General features: G+C 51.2%; 1 protein-coding gene and 1 long non-coding RNA gene across 5 annotated transcripts in view; one reads left to right on the forward strand and one right to left on the reverse strand.

Annotated features, from left to right (window-relative positions):
* Positions 1-232: 232 nt before the first annotated feature.
* The window catches only part of PLB1 (phospholipase B1), a 112,832-nt gene continuing 88,402 nt past the window's right edge, over positions 233-24,662 (reverse strand). The window contains exons 44-58 of the mRNA XM_036903586.2: positions 22,834-22,899; positions 19,641-19,701; positions 19,055-19,113; positions 17,365-17,432; positions 17,093-17,136; positions 16,778-16,877; positions 14,144-14,195; positions 13,071-13,151; positions 11,613-11,678; positions 10,982-11,076; positions 9,693-9,771; positions 8,648-8,752; positions 8,078-8,173; positions 2,139-2,213; positions 233-700 (exon numbers count right to left, since the gene is read on the reverse strand). Of these exons, the coding sequence (XP_036759481.2) occupies positions 497-700; positions 2,139-2,213; positions 8,078-8,173; positions 8,648-8,752; positions 9,693-9,771; positions 10,982-11,076; positions 11,613-11,678; positions 13,071-13,151; positions 14,144-14,195; positions 16,778-16,877; positions 17,093-17,136; positions 17,365-17,432; positions 19,055-19,113; positions 19,641-19,701; positions 22,834-22,899 (1,251 nt within the window). The 3' untranslated portion in view covers positions 233-496. The remainder of the gene's footprint in view (positions 701-2,138; positions 2,214-8,077; positions 8,174-8,647; positions 8,753-9,692; positions 9,772-10,981; positions 11,077-11,612; positions 11,679-13,070; positions 13,152-14,143; positions 14,196-16,777; positions 16,878-17,092; positions 17,137-17,364; positions 17,433-19,054; positions 19,114-19,640; positions 19,702-22,833; positions 22,900-24,662) is intronic.
* On the forward strand, positions 6,204-14,928 carry LOC118921638 (uncharacterized). Of its 4 annotated transcripts, XR_008995898.1 has the most exons (5): positions 6,204-7,350; positions 8,062-8,153; positions 8,525-8,716; positions 10,778-10,835; positions 14,326-14,928. It is a non-coding gene; the product is annotated as an uncharacterized LOC118921638 (long non-coding RNA). The 4 variants fall into 4 exon arrangements; XR_005028438.2 differs by lacking the exon at positions 8,525-8,716 and having other exon boundaries at positions 7,927-8,153; XR_008995896.1 differs by lacking the exon at positions 8,525-8,716.

A 24,662-nucleotide genomic window follows, 5' to 3' on the forward strand; every position in this document is an offset into this window, starting at 1 on the left:
GCCAGGCCAGGACATGCACAGCCTTGGAGTTACCCCACTGCTCTGCATTGTCCTGGGGACAGAACAGGTGTATAACAGGTATGGGATTGTTTTGAATGCTGGCCAGAGTTTGAAATAGTGGGTTTGGTGACTGAGCATATGCTCATCGGGTGCTGGCTGGAGCCTGACGGGCTGGTCTGGGCTCTGGTTGCCCGTCGTTTGAGTAGCTCTGGCTGAGACAGGTAATGAAAGACTCCAGCTCCCGTACCTGTGCTGCTTGATAGATGGAAGGTGAGCGCTTCAGGCAGGCTAACCCAAGAACAGAACGGCTTTGACCTTTATTTAAATTTGCCAATTCCAGGATCATAGGCCCCGGACTCCAGAAGTCACGACTGTCCTTGTGGCATCCTGTTTCACCAGGTGTTGAAGCAAGTGCTCTCGGTGGTGGCGGGGGTGGCCAAGGTAGAGGGTGGAGAGGAACGATGCTGGGAATTTAGGATGAGCTCCTGCGCATGGCCTAGAAGCTCATGGTGTTCAGGCTCATTGCAGGATGTTCTCTCTGGCGACCCCTCATGGCCCTCCATGCCATCACTGCACCAATGCCACATGCAAGGCCACCTCCCGCCGCCACTGGCACAGCCCAGGAGAGCACCCCGGGGCCTGCATCAGCCTGGTCTTGGAGTGGCTGACTGTTCCCCAGGGTGTGGAGATAAGGGCTCTCCTGTGGAGGGGGAAAGGGTCAGGAGTTAAGGGCCTCTGAAAACTGCCCACCTGCCCATCTTAAGCTTGCTTAGTCCCCGTCCCGGAGGTGGTACAATCACCTTGCACATTTCCACAGCTCATCCCTGTTTGTGAAGCTTCTTTGTCTATACTGTGCCAAACCTTCTGGATGAAGATGGGCATCCCAAGGGGTCACCACCCAGGTATACCCCCTTTTGGTTTCTCACCAGCATCTCCCTTGCTGTCAACCCGATTTTGAAAGATTAGGAACTGACAGGCAGGTCGTGGGGATCTGGCGGAGCCCCCCACACCCATTTTCTCCAGGCAATTGCTTGACGACTACCCTCACCCCCCCATCCCAGGGAAGGTCAGTGTGAAAGGATGGTTGGCTCTGTAGTAGATTAGAGAACCAAAACTGAGAAAGGCCAGGAGAGGAGGTGTTTGTGGCTGCCTCCCCGGATCCTTTCCTCACTGTCAGTGACCACTGGGTGCCGTGTTCACTGGGTCACATCACGAAGGTGCCTGGGTCAGTGTCTTCTGAGAGGTGTAAACAGAAAGGAGAGACTGACAGTGCGTATCTGGGGGCAGGAACACTGTGTGGGGCAGAGGGAGGTGAGAGAGGAGGAATAGTAGGTCCGAGGGGGCAGAGTCTGGCCTTGAAGGGTGTGAGGATTTTCCACTGGCAGAGATGGGGGCTGAGGCTGCAGGAGGAGCAGAGGGCACGAGTGAGCCCAGTCGTGGGGCTTGGCTGGGAAGCTGATCCATGTTCCAGGAACACAGAGAGCGTGTCTAGGCGAGACAGGAACGATGGCCTCCCACCCTCTGGCCTCTCTTGAGCAGTGGGGACCAGGGGAGGGTTTCAAGCAGCCTTGACAGGACTGGAGTTCCTTTTCAGTTAGGCTACCCTGAGTCCGGTGGCTACTGTAGGAGGGACGGAGAAGGGAGAGAGGGGAGCTGGGGAGCAAGTGAGGGGTCTTGCCGGTGGTCTGGGTGAGGGCAGCAGGGGCCTGGAAGGCGGCAGTGGTGGAGACAGTGGAGGAGGACCGCGGGCTCCCAGAACAGACACGGGGTCTCATTTCTCCTTTCCCCCCAACCCCCAGCTCTAGAGGTGTGCCTGGCACGGGCGAGCTCCTTGGTGTGTGCTGAGGACAGAGGGTGCCCCAACCCCTTGGGGTAGTGGTGCCCCAGGGTTCTGGCCAGGGCCCATTTGTGATCCCTGAGTGCCTCTCCCCACTTCACTCAGACCTGCTGCTTCCTCCTGCCCTGTGCCCATGGCTAAGGCGCTGAGAAGTTTCAGGGACAGTAAGGGGATTGAGGGGAGATTTGAGAATGGTGGCAGTGAAGGGAGGTGCACAGTGATAGTGTCCCGGGGGACTCTTTTGTGACTCCCCCCGCCCCCAAGGCGTCTGTCCCACAGGACATGCAGGACGTTCACTCACAGGAGAGGGGCACTTGAGTTTGGTTCGGCTGTGGGTGAAGTTGTTGGAGGTCGTCTTTTGGCCCACGGGTTCCAGCTGAGGAGAGGAAAAGACAACCTTGGTTCCCTCCGAAGCTGGGAGGAGAACTGAACACCAGATACCCTCCCTCTGCGAGGGTGGGTTTAAGCCAGCAACAGAGGCAGCTGTGCAGCAGACACCAGCAGCCCTGGCGCCGCTGCTGGGCCTGACTTGACATGGTGACAGGTCAGAGTCCGTGTCCCAGATTTCCTGAGGAGGAGGTCGAGGCCCAGGGAGACTGACCTGTCCAGGGGCCACAGTGAGTGTGTGGAGGGGCTGGGCCCAGGGCCTCCACCTCCTGCTCCCCTGTGGGTGGCTGTAACCTCAGACACTCTGCATTTTCAATTTTATGAAATGGTGATAATCATATTTACCAACTTTTGAAGTGCATGGGGCTAGTCAGTTTCAGGAAGACTTTGAGAACAGATTGTTTACCATGGCATCGTTACTACTTTTGGCTCGTCAGAAATTGGAATTTCTCGTTTGAGCTACTTGGTATGTTTTTCACATAGATGAAAGTTTACTTGAAACATCTCTGGGAGCAACTGTATCCAGAGAGGTTCTGAGTACTTCTGATTCTGGCTCCTCTGAGAATGAGCTGAGCTGGAAGCTGCCACCCCCTCCCACATGGCAGCACCAAGAAGGATGGCCCCCTGGCACGCTTGCCTATCCAGGCTGTCCTGAATGTCTAGCCTCCTCGCCTCTTGTATTTCTGCTTGCCTGTCTGGTCCTGACCCCCAGAAACTGCCTCTGAGGTGAGAGAAAGGATGCTGTGCCAGCCAGTGACCATGCCTGGCCCGTGGCCATGCTTTTCCTTGTCCTGAAGTGTTTTGCACCTGTTCCTTAATAATACAGAGGAGCGAGAGTGGCTCTGGTCCTGGGAGAGACCACCGTGACTGGACAGAGCACAGTGGGCACCTCAGCTGGGGTCCTGGCTCTGCTGGTATTGAGCCATGTGATGCCAGGCAGGCTCTGGACCTGCCCCAGGATTAGAGGGGGGGCATTAATCCCTGCCAGACATTCCATGTTAGGTTGTTGTGAGCATCCAGTGAGAGGAAGAAGTGAAAGCACGTGAGAGTCGGAGGTGACGGACACGTGTCAGGCAGCAGTATTTATGCTTTTTTAGAGCTGAGAAAGCACCAGCCTCTTATAACAGAAGCACCTAGTAATGGGATAGATGCTAACGGTCAGGCTGGCTGGGTCCCAGTAGTATTCCAGGAACCTACAAACTGCCTGGCCATCTGTGTACAATCTATCTCCCAGCCTTTAGCCGCCCTCCCCTGATCCCCCTGCCCCAGCTGCCTTCACCATTGCTCCTCATAACCCTGGGGAGACTTGTGTGCAGTCCCTGGTCATACCTCCCACCCTCTCCACTGCCCACTGCAGTCAGTCTTTATCACTTGACGGAAGCTGTGGTCAAGGTCATAATCACCTCCATATTGCTAGATCCATTGTCATTTTTTTGCCTTCGTTTTGCTTGAGTTTTCAGCAGCATTTGTCAGAGCTGATGCCTTCCTCTCAGAGCGCTTCTCTTGGCTCCTGGGACGTGGTACTCTTTACTCCTGATTCTCTCCTGTCTGTTGCTGGTGTTGGACGTTGGATGAATGCCCACGGGCCCGGTAGTTGGCCCAACACCCTTTTCTACTGTTCTTTCTCCAGGAGCTCTCATCAGTCCCATGGTCTTTAATGCCATCCCCATGGCCAATGACTCCCACATTTTTTCCTAATTTCCATCCTAATCTCACTAGATTTAGGTCTAGGCTCATATATTTAACAGCTTACCTGATACCTCCAGGTAGATTTCTGGAAGGCAGATCACACTTCTACCATGTCCAAAACAGAACTTTTGATTTTTTCCCTCCCAAGCCCTTTTTCCTCTTTTGCCTCAGCCCTCCACCCAGTTTCCTGGGCTCCAAGCTGCGGAGTGATCCTGTGTTCCTCTTCTACCTCATCCATCTGTTAGCCTCCCCAAGACATGGCCCAAACCCAACTGCTTCTCTCCTTCTCCACTGCCACCCTGGTCCTGCCACTTTCATGCTGCTCAGACACTTCAAGTTCATTCCTGACTCCGGGCCCACACAGGCCCTATTTCCTCTGTGTGGAACATTCTGGCCCTAGTCTTCTGCAAGCCTGGCAGTCCTCAGGTCACATGCCAGTCTTGGGTGAGGCCTCTTTCTTCTCCTCCATTTCTCTGTCATGGTGCCCTGCTTTATTTTTTAAGCTTAAAAAATATAGTCAGGAGTCACCTTATCTGTCTTTTCTCCACTAGACCATCTAAGTTCCATGAGCGCTTGCTTTCCCCAGCACCCGTAATAGTACCCACCGCATAGTGCCACTCAAGAGATAGTTGTTGAGTGAAGAGACTGATGAAGAGAGGCGCAGAGACCTGAGTGGAGAAGCTCAGGGGCTGGCCGTGGGAACTGGGGCTGCTGTTCCCAGAACCCACCTTTCCAAAGCCAGACACCATGGATACCAGTGATGTGGCAAATGGTAGGACTGGGACAGGGCAGGGTGCAATGGGGCTGGGGCCTCTAGCCTGCTCTGGGGATTAGGGAAGGCGTCCTGTTGGAGCCGGCACCTGAGTCATGTGTAGAGGTAGGTAAGAGTTCACCAGGAGAAGAGGGGTACAAGGTAGTCCAAGACAAGGGGAGGAGCAAGGCAGGAGATGGCAGGGGTGGGGCAGGGAGCTTCACTCCTTCCTAGGCTTCCAGGTGCGAATCCAAGGGTGCGGAAGGTGGCTGCTGGAGAGGTTAATCTGGGCCAGTCCCACAAGGCCCTGTGTAAGGCTAGGGGACATGGCCTTTCTCCTGTGGGGAAGGGTGGGCTCTGCAAGTTGGAAAGCAGAAGCCTGACTTGGTCAGATTTTCATTTATGCAGATTACTGAAGTTGGCCTGTGGCAAATAGATCTAAGGTAGTGGTTAGTAAACCCTGGGCAATATTATCACCTGGCTGGGGAGCTTTTCAAACATATTAACTCAAGTTCCAACCCCAACTAAGTCAGAATTTGTAGGGATGAGGCCTAGGTCCTGTTTTTTTTTTTTTTTTTTTTTTAAGTAACATACATGTAGAATCAAGGACAAATCCTAAGTGAGCAGCTGACAAATTGTAATAAATGAACATACCATGTAACTGATCATTCAGATGAAGGAACAGGTATTAATTACCAGCTCTCAGAAGCCTCCCCAGCACCTTCCTCCAGTGCTACCCACCCCCCAGTAAGATCATTTATTAATTGCTTATTGAACTTTATAAAGTTGCATATACAGTGGTTGAAGTTTGCTATAAGATCTTCCACTGTATGAATGTGCCACAGTTTGTGGCCCCACTCTACTGTCAGTGGACGGTAGAACTTGGGGAGTTTCCTGTTTGGGGCTTATGAAGAGTGCTCCTAGGAAATTTTTCATATGCATCTTGTGGTTAACTTGTGTGCACCTTTCTGTTGGGGATACATGTATGAATGGTTGTTGTGTCACAGGAAATACGTATAGTCAAGCTTTAATAGATATAACAGTTTTCCGAAGTGGTTGGATGTATTATTTTTAAAAGTCCCCAGATGATTCTAATATGCAGCCAGAGCTGAGAATTGCTGGTGTAGTGGCTGTAAGCCTGGAGACAGGCATGCAACTTAGGAGGCTGGCACTGTCCCCCGGGGCCTGGGGAGAAGCAAACGTGAGCTGAAAGATTTCCACAGAAGAGGAATAGGTGTCAGAAAAAAGGAGGAAAAGCTGAAAGCCCTTCCCTAGTGCTGCTGGTTTCTGGCTTTGCAAAAGTCTCTGGAGGAGGAGGCACAACCTGTTGAGAGGCGGGGCAGGAGGGGGCTGTGTTTAGGGTGTCTGTTGTCCTAATAAGGTGTCCTGAGCATCAGCGAAGGCTGCGGACACTATGTCATAGCACTAATTATAAGACGTGAATTCACCACCTACACGGGTGCTTACCAGGTTGGCAAGTGAGAGGCCAGAGTGGTGCTGAGGCCAGGACACTAGGGGGATCATGGCTTCATGTCTCTGTATTTCAGTTACAGAGAATTCTGGCTCTGAGAGCCTTTCTAGTTCTAATGGCCTACTCATTTTATGTCACTCTAGGATTGAAAGTTCAGTGAGAAAATGATCTAAAAGTTGGCATGATGTGAGAGCTTTATCTGAGATGGTTATGGATGAAAACGCTGAACTCTGTAATTATTTCCCCAAATTATACAGCACAGGATAAGATACTCTTAGATTATTTTAGTTTTGTTTTTGGTGCTTTTTAATTTGGGCTATGGCTGGGAAGCCACAGATAGTCTTGCAGTGTGACCAACATGGTTCCATGGCAGTTCACCTTTTGTTTTCATATGGAAACCTCTCTCACTTGCCTTATTTATAAAAGCCTCTCACCTAGGTGAATCCTGAGCTGCTTTAGAAGAGAAGGCCAGGACTGCATTGTTAATTCATGTAAAAAGAGACCAATGGGCCCTAATATGTTTGAGAAGTCAGTGTGGCCATTGAGCCCTGCGAGGCTCCTGGCATAAGCATGCTCAGAATGCCCCCAGGTAGGAGATCCATACCCTGATGAAAATGCTGGGAAGGAAAGGCTAAGGCTTAGCATATGTAGCCCTTCTTGGAATCTGTGGGTTCCCCTGAGATGTCAGGAGACTCCATGGGGCTGTGCACAGATACTCATTCTTGGAGGGGATTTTAAGAGGAATGAAGTCCTATGATTCAGCCACTGAAGGACAACTAGACTTCAAAAGCAAAAATCTACAAAAAAACACAACTGCTCCCAGGAATTATATTGTGTAAAACTTTGCTTTAAAAAATGACGGTGGAGGTTGGGTGGGAGGGGACTCAGATATTTTGATTGTTGTCATGCTCTGTCAGCCCAGGACTCTGAATTGCAGTTGTAGGAGTGGGTAGATATGACGTCAACATGAGGAAAACATCAGGGAAACAAAAGTACAGGAAGGCCAGGTCTGCAATTAACTAGGCCAAGGATAAAATCTGATTGCATGCTGTTCTGGGGAGAGGAGGAGGTGGTGTGGCTAGGCGGAAAGGCAGTACTCCGAGTCAGCCACGTAAGATCCTGAACATGTTGGATGAGGTGACAGGTGTGGGAATATTTGCACAGTGGTGGTTGCCAGACACAGCGGGCCTGAAGCTGCAACAGGAGGAGCAGGAGGTAGATTGTTGGTCACCATGGGGGAACATGCAGGTAGGGGTGGGGATTGGGTTACCCGCTACCCGCTGAGCCTAGAGCAAAAGGAGCCATTGGATTGGAAAGGCATCTCATCTGCTCTGTGCAACAGGATACTACTGGGGTTATGGGTCAAGCTCCTGCCTATGCAGCTGACTATCCAGTAGTGAGCGGTGGGGCACAGGCCAGGTGTCCCTGTGGCCCCCGGGCTCTATGCTCATTGCATAAGGTTTCCTTTTTCTCCATTAGAAAGGACAGGAAGAGGTGGCAGCCTGCAAAAACAGGCTGGGTGGCTCTTTTCTCTGTGAGGTTTAAAGAAATAATAGTTGGGAATGTGTTGAGAGAGGAGGAATGGGGGCCGGCATTTATTAAATGCTAATTATTGTACTGTGCACATATTATGTCAATTTTCTGAGCTCTGAGTCATTTGCATTACTTTTACAGATATTGATAGAGAGGGCCAGAGAGAGATCATTTGCCCAAGGTCACACAGTAAGGGGTTGAAGCTGATATGTTCAAACTGTTGATCTGTTCACAATGTTATTCCCCCTACCTCTCTAGGGCACTGCCAAAAGAATCAAATCTGTCGGGGCAAATGGGTGTGCCAACACTCTGAGCTTTGGGGAGAAAGGGGCTATGTCAGCCAATAGGCTATTCACTGTGAGAGTTAGCCAACATTCTTGGGCTGCCCCCTAGGCTCTGGGGCACTCACCATGTTGTTCCAGAGGGCAATGGCCATCTCGGCGTGACCGCGCTCTGAGAAGTGGAAGCAGTCGTCGGAGAAGAAGGTGAGGTCAGCGCCCCCTCTCTGTGACCAAGGCAAGGCAGTTACCTTCCTGGGGAAAGGACACCTTTACCTGCCCCCTACCATCCCCGCAGGGGCCCTGTGCATTTCTCCTTTCAAGGCTGTTGCTGCCAGGCTAGATATTGATGGAAGAACTCCTCAATTTTGGAATTAAAAAAAAAACACAAAACCAAACAGACATGGATTGTAGTTACCCATACTCCATTCCTTTTCCTTCAACACCCCTATACTAATACTCAAAAATAATAATTTTAAGAAGCTTTCATTCTATCCTAATCCAGCAAGTAGCAGGGCTATGCCCAGGGAGCTTAGTCACTATACTATGTTCCAATTATAACCCCCACCCCCAAAAAGGAAAAGAGGCCTTGGAAGCCTGCTTGGAGAGAGATGATTAAAAGAAAAACCTACGTAGGGAAGTAAGTGCATCACCTAAGAGCAGCCTCTCCCATGCACCGCCCAGAAGCACCCCTGGCTTACGCTGTTCAGGGGGATGAGAGTGTTTTGGAAGAATGGCTGCAGCACCACGGCGAAGTCCTCACGCTGAAGGTACTGTTGCTGGTAGGTCAGCCGGGAGATGCCACTCTGTGGATGGGGACAGAGACTGCTCAAACCTCTGGCGAGGCTGGCCGGACAGGTCCCGGTCCTGCTGCCCTGGGCTGGTTGTGACGGGGGCCAGCCTCAAAGGGGCTACTCTAAGCTGTGTGCATTTAGTCTGTACTGCTGCCTGAGCACTGCCCCCATCCATGCTGAGTCTCTGTAAGGCTGACTCTGAGCTGCTGACCCGACTGCTTAGGCCAAAGGCCTCCTGCTCGGATGGTAAGCATCTCAACACCTGTAAACTTGGGGGATGAGTGTCCATGGTCATTGGCTTTATTAAGTGCCAGAATGTGGACTGTAAAAGGGGTAGATTAGATGTGCTTCTCCTCAAGAAGCATATAATCATCTGAAAAAATGAGGCCGGATGTAGAAAACATGAGAAGCATATAAGGCTTCAGGGTCAGTGACATGCAGGCTGAAGTTGCTATAGAGAGAGAGTTGAGGGTGAAGCGGAGGCAAAGGAGCTTCTTCGAGGTGGTAAGAGGACACACCCTGTGCGTGAGATGGATACGTGCACAGATGCTCAAGAGAGGGGACAGCATGAGCAGAGGTGGACAGGAGGAGGAATGTGTTGGGGAAGCAGACACCAGAGGGTGAGAACGGTGGAGGGTGGGAGACAGCAAGGCCGTGACCACAGGCTCCTCTCCTCTGAGGGGGAGGTGGGCCCATCACATGGTACCTGAGCGCTTTCACCGGCTCAGGGCTGGCCCCCGGCTGGGGTTCTCCCAACCTCCCTCTGAGATTTCTCACTCCCCCTGCTTCCCACCCAGGCCTTGGTGTCCAATTTGCCTGGATAAATATTTCAGGGACTGGAAGCATGGAGGGATGGGTGAAATAGGTGAAGAGGATAAAAAGGTATTAACTTCCAATTATAAAATAAGAAAAAGCTCAGGGGCTGTGATTGGCCTTCAGGGCACAGGCTCACCTGGAAGTTCCAGTTCACTTTCTTCAGTTCCTGCATCTCCCGGGAGCTCTGGGTGCGTCCGAGGCAAGCGCAGCTGCTCCTGCGAGATAAGGAGTCCTGTGGGGAGGCTCCAGGGGTGGCCTGACCCTGTGCCCCGGGAAGCTGACCCCCATGGAGGCAGTTGCTGCCCTTGGGGGCCTGGCTCCTGTGCTGCCTTGAACAGGAGGGTGGCAAAACGCAGGTGTCCCCACACTCAGCCTTGGCTGACTCTGGGACGCAGGTCCCAGAACATGACGTAACTCAGGAGCCAGAGGTCTAGCAGGTGCTTGTATAGAGAAGGCGGGAGGATTGGCTCCTGTTGGCCAGGCCTCCTGGTGAACAGGCTACCCATTCCCTGTGGCTCCTGGGGCCCCATGAGGGGAGGGAGGGGGTGAGAAGGGGCTGGAATTGTGGGAAGACTACCATGATAGCCCTTCTTTCTTATTCATGTTCCTGAAGTTTTCCAGCTCTACCTCTGGCTGCTTAGGACTTACCCTCAGAGCTCTAGGCTGGGGAGTCTTTTGAGAAGCTAGGGAGGGTCAACCAGCTTGAGGCACACTGACTAGATGGGGTGCAAGACCTGCAGACTCCGGAAGGTGCAAGACCCTCCAGCTATTGGCCAGGCACCCTAGGGGCCAGGTTCCTAGCAAACACAGGAACCAGCTGGTCACCTTCCCAGCAAATTCACTTGACCCCAGACAGGACTGCTTAGCTCAAAGGCTGGATTTCAAGCATATTTTAAAGCTACTGTTTCCAAGAGCCTGCCCCACAGGGACCAGGCACATTACTTGCATTTCCTCTAGACCTCACATCTGTGAGGTCTTTGCAAGGAGATTTTACAGGCGAGGAGAAAGAAGCCCAGAGCATGTGGTTTGTGTGAGGTTCCACAGCTCCGACATAGGCAGAGCCAGATTTGAGGCCAGATCTGCTACCTTGAAAGCTCATTGCCTTGCACTGCCTCTCAAACACAGAGCAACTTGCTCAACTTGGAATTCGGAATCATACATGATGTTGGGGGCCTTAAGGATCATTGGCCGATTGGCGTCATTGTGCCTCTTCCTTTACAGAAAAGCAGTGGGGGTCCAAAGCAATGAAGTGACTTGCATACTTCAGGCAGTCAATAAGGTAGAGGCATTTCCAGATGGTTTTCCAAGTCCCGGGCTCATTGCTGATGTCTGCCCTCTTGACAGGACTATCTGGCTCCGCCTGTAGTGGTCTTACCCTGGGAGCCTTGCTCTCCCCAGGTGCCCTCTCCCTGAGACTGTACTTACTGAGCCGCCACTTGCATGTCACATTTCCCGCCTTGGCCCTGGTGTAGGCCAGCCAGCTCCATGATCTCCACCACGTTGATGAAAGCCCTCGGAAGCTGTGAGGAGCAGAGGGATGGGTTTCATTGGCCCCCAGGCAGTTGTGAGGCACACTGGTTACTGTTGGAATGAGCCCAGGGGATCATTTGCAATTGAACATCCCCCTCCCCAACTTTACCAACAGAGAAACTGAGGCCCAAAGAGGGGATGTGACTTGTATTATCTCACTGAGTCTTCTTTATTGGCCCCACTCAATAGCTTGGGAAGCTGAGACACAGAAGTCACTTGCCCAGAGTCACATTGCTAGTAAGCCACAGTCCTGAGCTGTAAACAAGGTCAACTGGCTGCAGAGGCGAGCTCTCTGCCACCCAGCAATACGATCTGATCCACTTGGAGTTTCCCTGCAGAGGAGCTTGGTCGCTCCCACCCGCCCAGCCCATCCAGGTGCTCACTCACGGAGGGGCTCCGCCAGCATGCACCTCACTGAATACAACTTGCCTAGCTGCACCCAGGCAGCAACTCCCCCGTAAGGGAGCAGACAGACAGGTTGCTGGGAGGAAAAAGGACCCAGGAGAATGCAGCGGCTCTTCCCTACCTCCTCATAGAGGATGTCCAGGGCCCGCTGGATGTGCTGAACATACTCCTCAGCTGGTAGGGCCTCCTGTGAAGAACGAAGGAGGTTCTCCTTAGCCCCTGGGCTCCACTCTGTGAGGAGGAGGGGGTCTGATGCCCAGCACAAGAGGGCCCTAGGGCTGTGGGATGGTGGCAGAGTGGGTACTGACAGGCTTCAATGGCACTGGATGGGCTGGGAAGCTCAGCCCTTGTTTTTGTTGGACACAGAGTCTATTGTAAAAAGTCACCCCTTGGCCCCCACTGGACACCATGAACAATCTGCACCCCATGGTATCTCAGACCCAAAAACAGACCCTGACAGTGCTAGGCCCTGCCACTTCTCCAGTCCCATCTGCCACCAGCCTCGGCCTTCTCCGACCACGATGGTGCCCCTGGTGATCACACTCTCTGTCCTCTGGGCTTTGGCCCATGGCTGGCTCCACTGCCACCCCCTGATTTTTATCCCTTGTGACTCAGCTTAAGGGTCTCCTCCTCTGACGCATCTCCCGACTGGAGGCTAACTTAGCTCCTTCCTAAAATATGCCTGAGTTAACCCTGGTGGTGGCCTTCAGCTGTCTTTCACAAAAAGATGCTCTCAGTAGTATACACCTGACTGTTTGCAGGAGGGACAGGTATCCATGTCCAGTAGAGGCATTTTCCTGTACTGAGTGTCCATAGGCAGGTCTGGGTCTGGGTAGTAAGGGAGAGGTCAGAGGCGGCGAGGCTTGGGAAAGTGAACCCCTGTGTGGGGGGAGTGTAATTCTTATCAGCCTTTGGTGGCTGGTCTTTCTGAGCCAGAGGAATGATAAATGCTTTCTCCCCATGCCTGTGGCTGTCAGACATTCTGTCACCAGCTCTGAGTTCTGGCAGCTGTTTTTTTTCTGGCCAAATAAAATACAGAATGTTCCCCAACTTAGAACAAGACATATTCTAAAAGTCACAATTTCCAATTGTAAGTCTGGAAACAACAGGAGGAACGAGCTAGGTGCCCAGGCCAGCTTGCAGAGGGTGGTCAACCTGCAACTGCAACGTCCCTCAAGGGCAGCAAGCCATCCTATCAGGATTGGTTCAGTTTTATCCAACCCCCATACGACGTTGTTTTTTCTCAAGGAGGATGGCCAAAGCAAACAGGCGCAGGGACCCCAAGCAGGTGTGGGTGGGGCTTGGTAGTTACCCACTGGAAGCAGAGCGCAGTATTCGTGCGCACGGGAGCCCACCTCCTCGGCAGTGCCTGAAGACTGGGTGCTCCCAGACACTTGCGGGCTCCTCAGCCTTGGGAAAGGCCAGCCTCACCTGGCGTGTGTGGGCCAGGGGCCTGCGTGAGGGACCTGGGAGAGCAGGCCAATGGGACTCCCACAAGGCAAGCCGGGGCCCTAGGCGTGGGCAATGACAGGCCACAGCTCCTGTCTCAGGTGTCTGACAGGGCTGGTCTGGGGCCTACCAGATTCTCGCAGTAATGACACAAGTCGTTGCTCCCAATGAAGAGTGTGATCAGCTTCCAGTCTGTTTCTAGGTTGATTTCCTGAGGATTCAGAAGACCCTGGGTTTAGACTTTGATAGTGGAGTGGGGGGCGGTCACATGCAGGTGGTGATCACCAGGCCAGACAGCCCCCCACCCCCCTGCCCTGCCTGCCTGTCCCTGCTTTGTATCACAATGGAAAGGAGATGCCAGTGGAGCCTCCCTCCACTTGGTTCCAGGCGATGAGCTCCAGGGAGGGAGGAAGGCAGGTGTGTGTGTGTGTGTGTGTGTGTGTGTGTGTGCGTGCTCATGCACGTGTCTGCGTGTGTGTCCACTCACACAGTGGAGGACACTGCTTTCCCTTTGAAGTCCTCTTTAGAAAGCTGCAGTTCCTGGTAGAGTGGAGTATTAACACATCCCTAAATACTCCATCTAATGCCCTTCAAAGGAACCAAGGCAAAAGATGCCATGAGAAGCAAAAGCCCAGACCTGCCTCTCGGGAGGCTTCTTCGGGCTTCGGGCTTTGGTGCAGGAAGAGGGCCTGGGAGGGAGGTGGAGGAGGAGCCTGCTCTCTGCTCAGCCATCACAGCAGGGGTACTGCCAGGGGCTGAACTGCAACTCAGAAACACAGAGCACTTAAAAAAGTGCCAGTGAGAAGTTTTAGAGGGTCCTGGTGTATGGGAAGGAGGAAGGATTGGAATGAGGAGCCTATTTTTAGAACAGTGTTTGCATAATAGGGCTCTGAGATGCCAACTCTTGGGCAAAGTGGGAAACTGCCAGAGGCCAAGGATGCCGTCCTGGCCAGCTCTCTTCTCCGTCTCCTGCTCCTGTGCTCGACTTAGGGCCAGGGGTACCCGAGCCAGGGTCGGGAGAGAGTAGCAAAGAGGGTGCTTTGATGGTAAGCCCTGCTTCTTGGGGCTCTTCTGGCCTGTCTTACAGACAAGCCAAGGGCAGGAGGGCCAGTGGTGAGGAGGGGCTCTCTGAGGGCCGCTGTACCTGCCCCAGACAGCCGGATACTGAGCGCCTTTCAGGGTGGCCCGGGGCCCTGTACTCACCGGGCTCTTCTTCATTCGCTCCACCAGGTCCCGGGCCTGGGCTGGCATGTCCCTAGGCAGCGGGGAGAGAAGGGGTGTTAGCACTGGCTGAGGAGCCAGAACTCAGGCTGTAGGATTGGGCTTGGCAGGAGTGGTGCCTCAGGAAGAAAAACGTTAATATTATGTAAATTATACTCCTTCAGGATGTGTCCAAGGGCTTTCGATTCTCAAGAAATTGCAACCTAGTAAAAATCAAAGATCTGCCATGGACCTCAGAGCCACATGGATCAGGACCCTGCCGGGGGCTAATCTGTGTCCAGCCACCTCCTCCCACAGGCCCGGGCCTCTGGCCACGGCAGGTGGGATCCGCGCAGATTTCCCATCAGGGATGTTCCCTTGTATTTCATCCAGCTCTTTCACTGCAGGCTGACCCTGTTCAATTCTTATCCAGCTGCCTGTTTTAAAAATAACCTTTTGTATATTTGAAAAAGTCATGGCCCTAAATTATCCCTCAGCTTTCTCCTTTCCTGGCTTCCTGACTCCTTAACCTTTGCTTCTAAGGCCCACTCTCGGGTCCTTTAATCCTTTTGTTTTACTTCTGTGTAGTTACTTTGGATTTCTACACCATTCCCCATCTCCTCACTTTTTTTCCTCCCAACAAGACAGGATGGGGGAGACAAATAGGATTAGTTCTTCCTCCAGCTCCCTGTTGTCTGCCACTAATAAGGAAATGAATGTTTTTGGATGAGAGATATGTATATCAATGGGACACTACTCGGCAATAAAGTGGAATGAAACTATCGACACGCAAGGACATGAATGCCTCTTAGTTTTTCTGGGAAAAAGATAAGAAAAGAGTGCATAGTGTATGATTCCATTTATATAAAATTCTAGAAAATTAAAACTCATCTGCAGCAACAGAAAGCAGGTCAGTGGTTACCTGGGAACCAGGGAGTGGGATAGAGGCAGGAGGAGAGACTGATTACAAAGGGGCACCAGGAATTTTGGGGTGTGAGCTGGGCACATGGCTGAGCATACATGGTACCATCCCTGCCCACATTTCTCCTTTATACATCTTTATACTTTGATTCTTTTGTATCTGTTAGTAATAATCTTGGGGTTCTGGCCTTCAGAGGTGTTCAATGAATTCTTGCTTATTGATTGATGGAAGGGAAGTTAGACATTGAATAAAATTTTACTAAATATCGTAACAATGGAAAATCTCTTTTGGGGGCATACATATTATCTATTGTACTAAAGATTTTCCATGGGGTATTGATCTCATTTAATCCTTGTGACAACCCTGAGAAGTAGTACTATTATTATCTCCATTTACAGATGAGGAAACTAAGACTCAGAGATGCTAAGTGACTTGCCCAAGGTCACACAGCTAGCAAGTCTGGGAGCTGGGAGCTGGACACCGAGGGTCTGAGCCCAGGTCTCATTATCCTATTCGCTCTGCTGTGGTATCTGTCTTTCTAAGTGGACTCATCCTTATCCACACCATAATAAATGGCAGAGTGCCAATAAAGGAGAATCTCAGAACAGTTTTCCAACCTTGCTTACCTAGGTCAAGGCTTACTCTCTTTCCCCTATCACAGGACAGCAGAGAGACTCACAGGAAGCTGCATGGCTTGGTCCCCTCCCTGCCACAGACTTGTCCTGGGGGAGGGCCTAGCAGCAGTGAAGCAGAAAAGCAGTAAGAGCAGTGAAGCGAGGAGGGCTTGGATGGCAATAGACTGAGAAATCGCCTCCTGGTTATTGGAGCCTGTGCTGTAGAATAATTATAATGGTAATAAGCCCTGTGAAGCTCAGCTTTTTGCAGAAAAATAGGTTCTTCCTGCTCATGACGTTGAGGAGCTGACATGGCTTCCTGTGGCTCTGGAGGCTCAGCCCGAGTGGGGCCCCCTTACCCCGCCTGGAAGGAGTGCTCCTGTGAGCAGAGTGAGTCACGCCCGTGTGGTTTCCCTGGTGATGTGCACAGCAGGCCCTTCTACAAAGCAAATACCCAGCCCACCCTGCTGAAAATCAATGAACCCTGTCAGGCATTTCAGCTTTAATTATCTCAGTTGTCAACAACAGAAATCCAAGTGAAAACAAACAACTGCTTTGCTGTTTTAGGGGGGTCCTAACATCTAACTCCCTAGTGTCAAGATACAGCTCTTACAGAGTCGGGACTCCAGGTTCCCAGGAGCACAGGGGAGAGTGAAGGGCGGCTGTCCACAGGGTCGCGTGCAGGTGCCCCACACATTTGAACTGAGCCTCTGTGGGGCAGGGAGGCCAAAGGAGGCAGCAGGACAGCGCCCGGCTCAGCTCCCTGTCCCGCTGCCCTCAGTGCTTCGGCCAGGGCCCCAGGGGGCCGTGACAGCACTGTGCACGGGGAAGCCTGCTCTGGGCTGGCTTCTCTAACTTGCTCTGATAACTTGGGGCCATTCAGGAAACGTCCTAGGCCTCTGTGTCCTCCCACTGTAACCCAGCTCTAAGGGCATGAGGCTCATGAGGCAGTCCTCGCCAGGGCCAGCTCAGACTTGCAGTAGTGCTGTTATTGCCCGTCAGGGGCCAGGCACCCGTAGCACCATTCTCTCCTCCTCCCGTTTTCCTCTCTGATGGCTCAGCCTTGTCCTCTACTCCCTGTCCAGGCCCCCATCTACTCACCGAGCCCTGGCACCTTTCACTGCTACATTCAGGCCTGCTGTGCCCTCCTGTGTGCCGGTAGAGAACCCAAGGACGGAAGGGTTGAACTTCCTCAGGATGTCTTTTAAGAGGGAGGAAGCAGACAGCACAGGTGAGAGGGGAGGGCCGGGCAGTGTCAGGGCACAGAGAGAGGCAGGAGGGTTCTGGGCCTCTCGGGGCTGGCTGACTTCCCTCCTTGCAGGTAACCCTCTCGTCCCGCGCTCGGGGGCAAGGCCCTGGCCTCGGGGAGATGCTGTCCTGGCCATAGTGATGGTGCTCCTCCATGTTGCCACTTACTGGGCAGTGTGGTGTGGGTCTCCAAGGTGCCGTCCCCTCCGATGCTGGGGAAGGAAAGCACATTTGTTAAAGCCCACCCCGCCTGCTGCTCCACACGCTGTCCTGTCTCTAAGTCAGAACCGTTGCGTACGAGTCCTGTTGCCCTCAGGACTAGCGTGAGCACCAGGGGTCTCCTTGTGTCCATGCTCTGGGTCGTGGGGACCTGGTCTTATCTCTGGAGGATAACAGGAAACACACCACTCATGGCTCTTTGGAGTGGAGAATATCCTCACCTCCAGGAGAGTCCCCTCCAGGATGTGGGTAGGTCACCGAACTTGCCTGGATGGGCTCCCAACGCCGTCTGTGAAAGGCAGGGAGAAGGCTCCAGACCTGTGCGGGGCCCGTGTGGGCTGGGGGTGTGGGAAAAGGCCCCCCTCGCTGGCGTAGCCATGGGGCCTGGAGTGACCTTTTCTGAGAACAAGTAGTACCAGCTTTTCTCTAGGCCACTTAATCTCTTGAGTCGTCCTGACTCTGAAATCCTCTACATGCAACTGATAACCACGTCCTGGAAGCACCAAGATCCTTCCTTCCCCACCTGGCCAGCTCCCGCCCCTCGGCCACATTCCTAGCTGGGATTCTCATCTCCTCAGCATGGACCACACTCTGGCCTCCTACCTGACCCACAGTCTCTGGTGTTCCTTCCCTTCTCGCCAGGCTGCCCACGTGCCCTTCTGGCACACCTCTTTCCACACCTCCCCTGATCTCTGATCTTTTAGTGGGTCTCCCTTACCCGCAGGGTCAAATCCAAATCCCTTCACCAACATTCTGAGTGCACATAGTCCGGTTTCTCCTTCCCTTCCTTGGTCACTCCCTCCTTTCCTGTCCATGCAGATCTAAGCAAATGGACCCGAACCATGAAGGCCTGGGACCAGCCTGCCCCATTGCCACCCACTCAGCCAATCCCTTCGGGAATGCTATCTTCCCCTAATCTCCAGTTCCTTCAATAAGACCTTTGTCAGCTCCTACCTCTTCTAGAAAGCTTTCTCTAAATGCCTATCTTACAAAAAAAGAGAAATTCCTCTTCAGAACTTAAAAAAGTAATATATGTTCACCATAACTAGTGAAATGATACAAAGATTTGGAAAAACTTAGTAATCTACCCATGCTTTGATCATCTTGCCCCCTGCCATAGGTTGTGCATCCTCTCCTTGCCCCTTGCCCACATTTACACACCACCAGGGTAATTACTGGTTAAGAGCAGGTGTATATCCTTCCACTGCTTTCTGTGTTCTTACCAAAATTAAAACACATTCACACATGTGGAGAATTTGTTTCTACAGAAATGAAATCTCTACTTTAAAAGTCCTACATGTCACCTATATGATTATGTATCTCCTTCTGTATAAGTTTCTTGTTTTCCCAGCTGGACAAGTTTCTTGCGGATCACAACTGCCTCTCAGAACTGTGAGAAGAGTGCCTAGTACACAGCAACAGCTAACAAGCGGACACGTACAATTCATTCAGTGAAAGTGTGCTCGGTGCAGGAACTGGGCTCCTTCTGCCCCCAGAATCACATCTTTAAATGGGGTGGGGCTCTGGGCAGTGTGTGGGAAGACCCAGCACTCTGTGAGTCTGGGTAGATGGAAAGGAGTTCCCCGATAAAGGCAGGCAGACTTGGACGGGTACTGCAGCACACAGATGAAATGCATGAGGATGGTGGGTGAGGGGGCATGGATGGCTTCTGCCTGGCATGGGGGGAGGGGAGGGGGTTGAAGGGGGCTGTGCAGGGCAGAGAGCAGGGCACTCTAGATTGCTGGGTGACATTTTTTGGCTGCCTGGCTGCATTTCAGTGCCCGGCACAGGGCGGTTCTCAGGCATGTCAGCTACATGCTGAAGGCAGAGCCAAGGTGGAGGAAGCATTGGTTCTGTACAGGGCTTGGCTGGGCTCTTAGGTACCCATGCCTGGCTTAGCTCAGTACTCACGGTCAACGAGTCACCCAGGGCGGCCACCACTTTAATGTCTGCTGGTCGGAGCTTATGGACTAGGGGAGACAGGAGAAAGATGGGTGGTCAGGAGGAGATCTTCCTTTTTAAGTATAAACTTGACCAGGAGACTGAGATTCTGCTCTGGACCCACAGGTCCCCATTACACTTATTTCCAGCCTAAGGCTCTAGCAATTTGCCTCTTCCAACTGTTCAGAGCAACCGAGGCACTGAAGGTAATGGGCCTGATGCCTACTGTCCAGCCTGCGAGGAGCCCAATTCATGCTGGAATGGTTTGGGAACTTCCCAGCTGCAGGGGTCATGGGCAGATAGGCCCCCAGTTCCTGACTGTACCTCCTTTACAGGGAAGGGAGGCCTGAGCAGCTGCCCCTGGGACTAAGTGGAGATGAGAAGTGTAATTTGTGGTTTCAGGCCAGCTTTTTGTGGGCTGCCCAGGATCTAGGTCTGTACTGTACGGGAATCAGCAAGGCCTGCTCAAGGCTCCTAGGGGTGCTCGTAGGGTCTCCCAGCAACCTGGCACTTAGCAAGGCCCTTAATGGAAGGGCGCAATGAGGTTTTCACTCACCTGAGGTGGGGACACTGCTGGACGGATTCCACTCCATACACAGGAAGTCACTGCCCCAGTTCTAAACCCACAGGAGAAAAGACACACTGTCCAACACTCATTGTGCAGGCAGGATAGCTTCAGCCCAGAAGAACTAGCCAAGGAATCTTTGCTGGAAGCTGGAACTATGATACTGTACGGGATTGTGTGAGGGTAAGAACTGTTAGCTGCAGATGGACTGAGAGGAAAATTAGAGAGGAGACAACGGGTGTCTGTCTACATCTGTGCACAGAACACAGAATGCGTGGGCACACACCTACACACACAGTCTTTCCCATCTCAACTTATCTACATTCGTAAATGGAGCCAGCAGTCATATCAAAGCAGGGAAAAAACGGAAATCATGCTACAAGTGGTCTCCCAAAGGAACAGACATTTGGATGCCTAATAGGAGATAACACATTGGTGTCGTTAACATTAAGCTAATGGACGCTATTACAAGGATAGGATTGAAACAATAGTTTGTTGGAATATTTTTAGAAAATAATATGAGGTTTTTACAGTTGCAAAGTTCCTGGTTTCTGCATATCTTTTATATACATGTATATAACTTTTTGCATATTTAACTTAATAGCCAACCAACTCCTTGTATGTGTACAAATTAATGCCTATAGCCTGGATATCTTTAGTTAGATGCTCTTGTCTCTGGAATACAGATGCATTTTCAGGTGCTGGAGGAAGGGATGGGGTGAGAAGGAGAGGCCACAGAAATGACAAGTATCAGCAAGCTGGGGGAGAAACAGAGTCTCTTCCCCAGAGTCCCAAACACTTGCATGTCCCCAGGAGGGCCTAAGGGACAAGCCTAAGGCTGAGCGTATAGTAGAGATCCACAAATAGGCATTGACTAGTTGACTGGTTCATGGGGAGTGTGATTGCCAGAAGCTTTGGAAGCTCATCTCTTCTATTTGGTTAGATAATGATGAAGACAAGCTTTGTTAAACCATTCTTCTCATGAGGGAGCAAAAATGAAACTTCTTTTAAATATTGTTTGCTTAATCTGTTGTACTTTAGTTTATCCCAAGGGATTGCTTATTTTATCACGCTGATGGATTCATTCTTCTGTGTGGAAGTTCTACTGAAATCAAGAACATGCTTATGTGCAGATGACAAATATCTGGGGAAAATGCAATTTAGAAAAAAGATCTATAGCTGTGTGCCCTTTAAAAAATATCTCAAATAGCTGATGAGCCAGAAACAAGCACCTTCCATGTAGATTAAGAGACACCAGTAGCATCTGAGCGTGCTCCTCTGCCACAGGGGAAGAACATGTACTGCACCCTACAGCAGAGCACCTAACCCCAAGGGAGTCTTGTCAAATCAGATTCTGATGCGGCAGGATGGGCGGTGCAATTCTAACAAGTTCCCAGGTTGATGTTGCCCGGCTGGGGCTACTTTAAACAACAAGGAGTTAAAAAGAAAACACCACCACCTTCTAGGCCTGGGTTTTTAACTCTTTCATCAGCAGATGCAAAGAAACATGAGACTCTAAGATCCAAGAGGGCAGGTCCAGACTTTGCTCACTATTTTATACCCAGCACTTTCTGCAGTGCCTGCCCCATTTAGGCATCCACTAAGTAAATAATAAACGACTGAATGAATGAATGCCCAATTAGCAAAACACAGCTGACATTTCAATTACAGTGGGTTTGGTCCATGGTTTGCCTGGAACAAGCCTCTGTTGGGCTAATGTGGGCCTGGGAGAACCCAGAGAGGCTGGACCATGGCATTACCCCAGCCACGCCCCTGTCATGGCTTGCACCCCAGAGCTTAGCATCTGACAGTTCTTCAATAATTTCACATAGGTTAATCTCAGTGCTTTAATTGGCTTATAAAAGGTCTTCCCTCAATCAGCCCTGTTGCTCCCCTTTTCCCACTAATGAGAGAGATCTTTTAAAAAAGTAAACCAGGTTACGTCACCCTCTCCTGGAACATCCAAATGGCTTCTACATATCTCCACCTGAAGTCCAACCTCCTTACTCAGGGATTCAGATTCTACATGATCTGGCCCTGATCACCCTCCTGATCTCATCACCCTACTCTCCACCTCATCCACATGCCCATAGCCACTCTGACCTCCTTTCTCTTCCTCAAATACACCCAACTCAGCCCCACTCCTGAGACTTTGTGCTCCCTGGTCCTGCTGGGGACTTGGCTCTGGTTCTCCAGATAGCTGGCATCTTTCCATCATGTGTGTCCCAGCTCACAACTCCCCTCGTCAGAGAGGCCTGGCCTGCACACTTGTCAGAACTTGCTCCCCTCCCCTGCCCCATCATGCAGTCTTGCCTCACCTTCCTCAGAGCAGTCATCACTATTTGAAATGACTGTGTTAGCTGCTCTAGTAGACTGTAAATTCCATAAAGGGTGGGACCCACCTGTCTGGCCTACTGCTCTATCTCCCTGGAACAGTGCCCAGCACTTAGTAGATACTCGGTGTGGAACGACCCCTAATTCCCTAAGGGCAGGACCATGTTTGACACTTCTCGGAATTCCCTCTGGTCCCTACCATGCCATCAGTGATATGAGAACAGATGTACTATAGGTGCTCAACTGAAATTGGCAGTGGAGCCCCCATCCTCTTGGCAACAGACCCGATCTGGATCAGGCCTGTCCTGCAAGGCCTGGTGTTGTCTAGGGTCCTCCAGGCCATGTTTGGAGTAGCAGTCCCTAAAGCCACAGACAGAATCCTTTGGGTTCCTCAGAGCTAGAATAATGGTCTTGAACCAAATAAGCCCTGCGGAACCCACTTGGATGTGCGTCAGCTTCCTGTTGGGCCAGGCCCTTGGAATGGAGGTTCTTTTCATGCAGCTTCCACCTTCCAGGAAGTGATGGTGCATCATACCCACTGCCTCCCCCTCATTCTGTCTTAAAAGGCTGAGCTGCTTAATCAGAAATGATGTCTGTGCAAAGGTCAAAGAAAACTGATCCACAAGCACTTCCTCTAGTTGGCTGCTGACGTCAGGTAAGCACTTGAGAACATGTTAGGGCCATCCTGGGACTTTGTGGTTCAGGAGCCTTTTTTTACCTTTGCAATTTCCAGTATGTCAGAAAGGTACATCTTGGCTTAAGCCAACACTGAATCCTGCACCACACCCCAAGTCATTGGCGGGTGGAAATGGCTTGTCCCTGAGGGAGGCAGACGTGCATAAGGGATTACCTCAATGGCTGGTTTGGTGGAGTAAGTGTAGTTACTGTTCCCGGGCGTTCTCAGGAAGGGCTCATTCTAAGAGAAAAGAAGCCACAGGGAGAGGTTAACTGACGGCATTGAAGACTACCTAGGAAAGATCAAAATGATCCTACCCTCTAGATTTATTAACATGATTTTTCCAGATTTAAATAGAACTGTATAAGCATAATTTAATTAATTCCCTACAAGCTTTTGTTAAACACAATGGAAAAGCTTAAAAAGACTTCTATCAGGTTTCTATGCTTTTGTTTTCACTCTAGCTATTGAACATATCCCTAATTCTCAGAATGATCTGTTTTCTTCCCTATGTAATTTCTCTGACAGGAGATTCACATCACAGCATTTTTTTTCTTTTCCAAAAAGTATTATGATTACCTCTCTCTCTCTCTCTCTCTCTCTCTCTCTCTCTCTCTCTCTCTCTCTCATCTATCTATCTATCTATCTATCTATCTATCTATCTATCTATCTATCTATCTATCTATCTATCTACCTACCTATCTATCATCTATTTGCCTCTCTTGAAATATAGATCTTAGCCCCTTCAGATCAACTTCATATATTTTAGTCATGTTTTTTCTTCTGAAACAGCATTTCATTCCCTACCTGCCTATCTGTTTCCCCATCAGTATTCACAAAGCCCAGCCAAGAAGCCAAGTCTTCTCATTACGGGTGCTGGTCAGCCAAGGAAGGAAGAAGGGAGTAGGCAAAGGAGAAATGGGAAAAGCAAGGTAATGAGAAAGTGTAAAAATGGCTGTGAGCTGAGAACAAGTTAACAAGGCAGAGAACAGGAAATAACCAATGGCCCAGGGCTGTCAACACCATCACCAGAATGCTCAGTAGAGTAGACAGGCCATGGCCTGAAATAACAAGGAAAGCCCAGAATGTGGAGAAGGGGTCACTGGAGGTCATTCCAGGGGTTGGACAGGGACCGTCCTTGGGCTGGACACACTCAGGAGACATTTGGTTTTGATCTGGTTTATTCTGGCCTGAATGGCGTTAGGAGGAGTGCGGGGAGGAAGCCTTAATGCTTCCACTGGGGTGCGCCCTCTCCCATTCTGTCCCTGTGCTTCCTTTTGTCTCAGACCCGATCCCATTCACACAGTTGTGTTCCTGCCTGGCATTACACTTGGGTTTGCAACCCCGAAAACCGGATTTTATAGATAAAGAGCAACTGAGGCCCAGGGACCCATTCCAGGTAAAGACCAGTAGTGCAGGACTGGGACCTGGTCTGACCTGACCTTCCTGGTTCCAGTTCTTACACTGGAACCAGACCAGTGAAAAACCTGTTGGTCAGATGGAGAGGAAGAGGCAGGGAGGTTCTCTGCAGTCCCCTTGGAGGACAAAGTCTACAAGTGCAAAACTCCCAGCCTGGGCACAGATCCTGGCTCCCTGGGACACTACACATGTTTCTTCTTCCTTCTGAGTCCTGGCATTCGAACTGAAACATGGGCCAGGGGAGCGCTCAGGCCTAGGGGAGGAAGTGTGCCCTGGGCGGTCTGCAGCAGCATGAGGCCAAAGAGGCCTCGCAATGGCATGTTGCCATGGCTATCTAGGCTTTTCTCTGGCTGATGTTATTTAGCATCCCCAGAGCATTCAGCTTCAGACAAGGGCAATCTGGGAGCATTCTATAAATAACTGGCCCATGTTTGTTGAGCGCCCATGTGTTCAGAGCACTGTTCTAGGGGCTTGAATGAGGGGAGGACACAAAGAGGTTTACAACCCAGTCAGGCAGAGAGCATTCAAGGACGGTGTGTCTGGTAAGCGCAGTGATGGGTGCAAGATCTGGGGGTGTGGTCCTT

Source organism: Manis pentadactyla, chromosome 2 (assembly GCF_030020395.1).
Source record: "Manis pentadactyla isolate mManPen7 chromosome 2, mManPen7.hap1, whole genome shotgun sequence".
NCBI classification, from domain to species: domain Eukaryota; kingdom Metazoa; phylum Chordata; class Mammalia; order Pholidota; family Manidae; genus Manis; species Manis pentadactyla.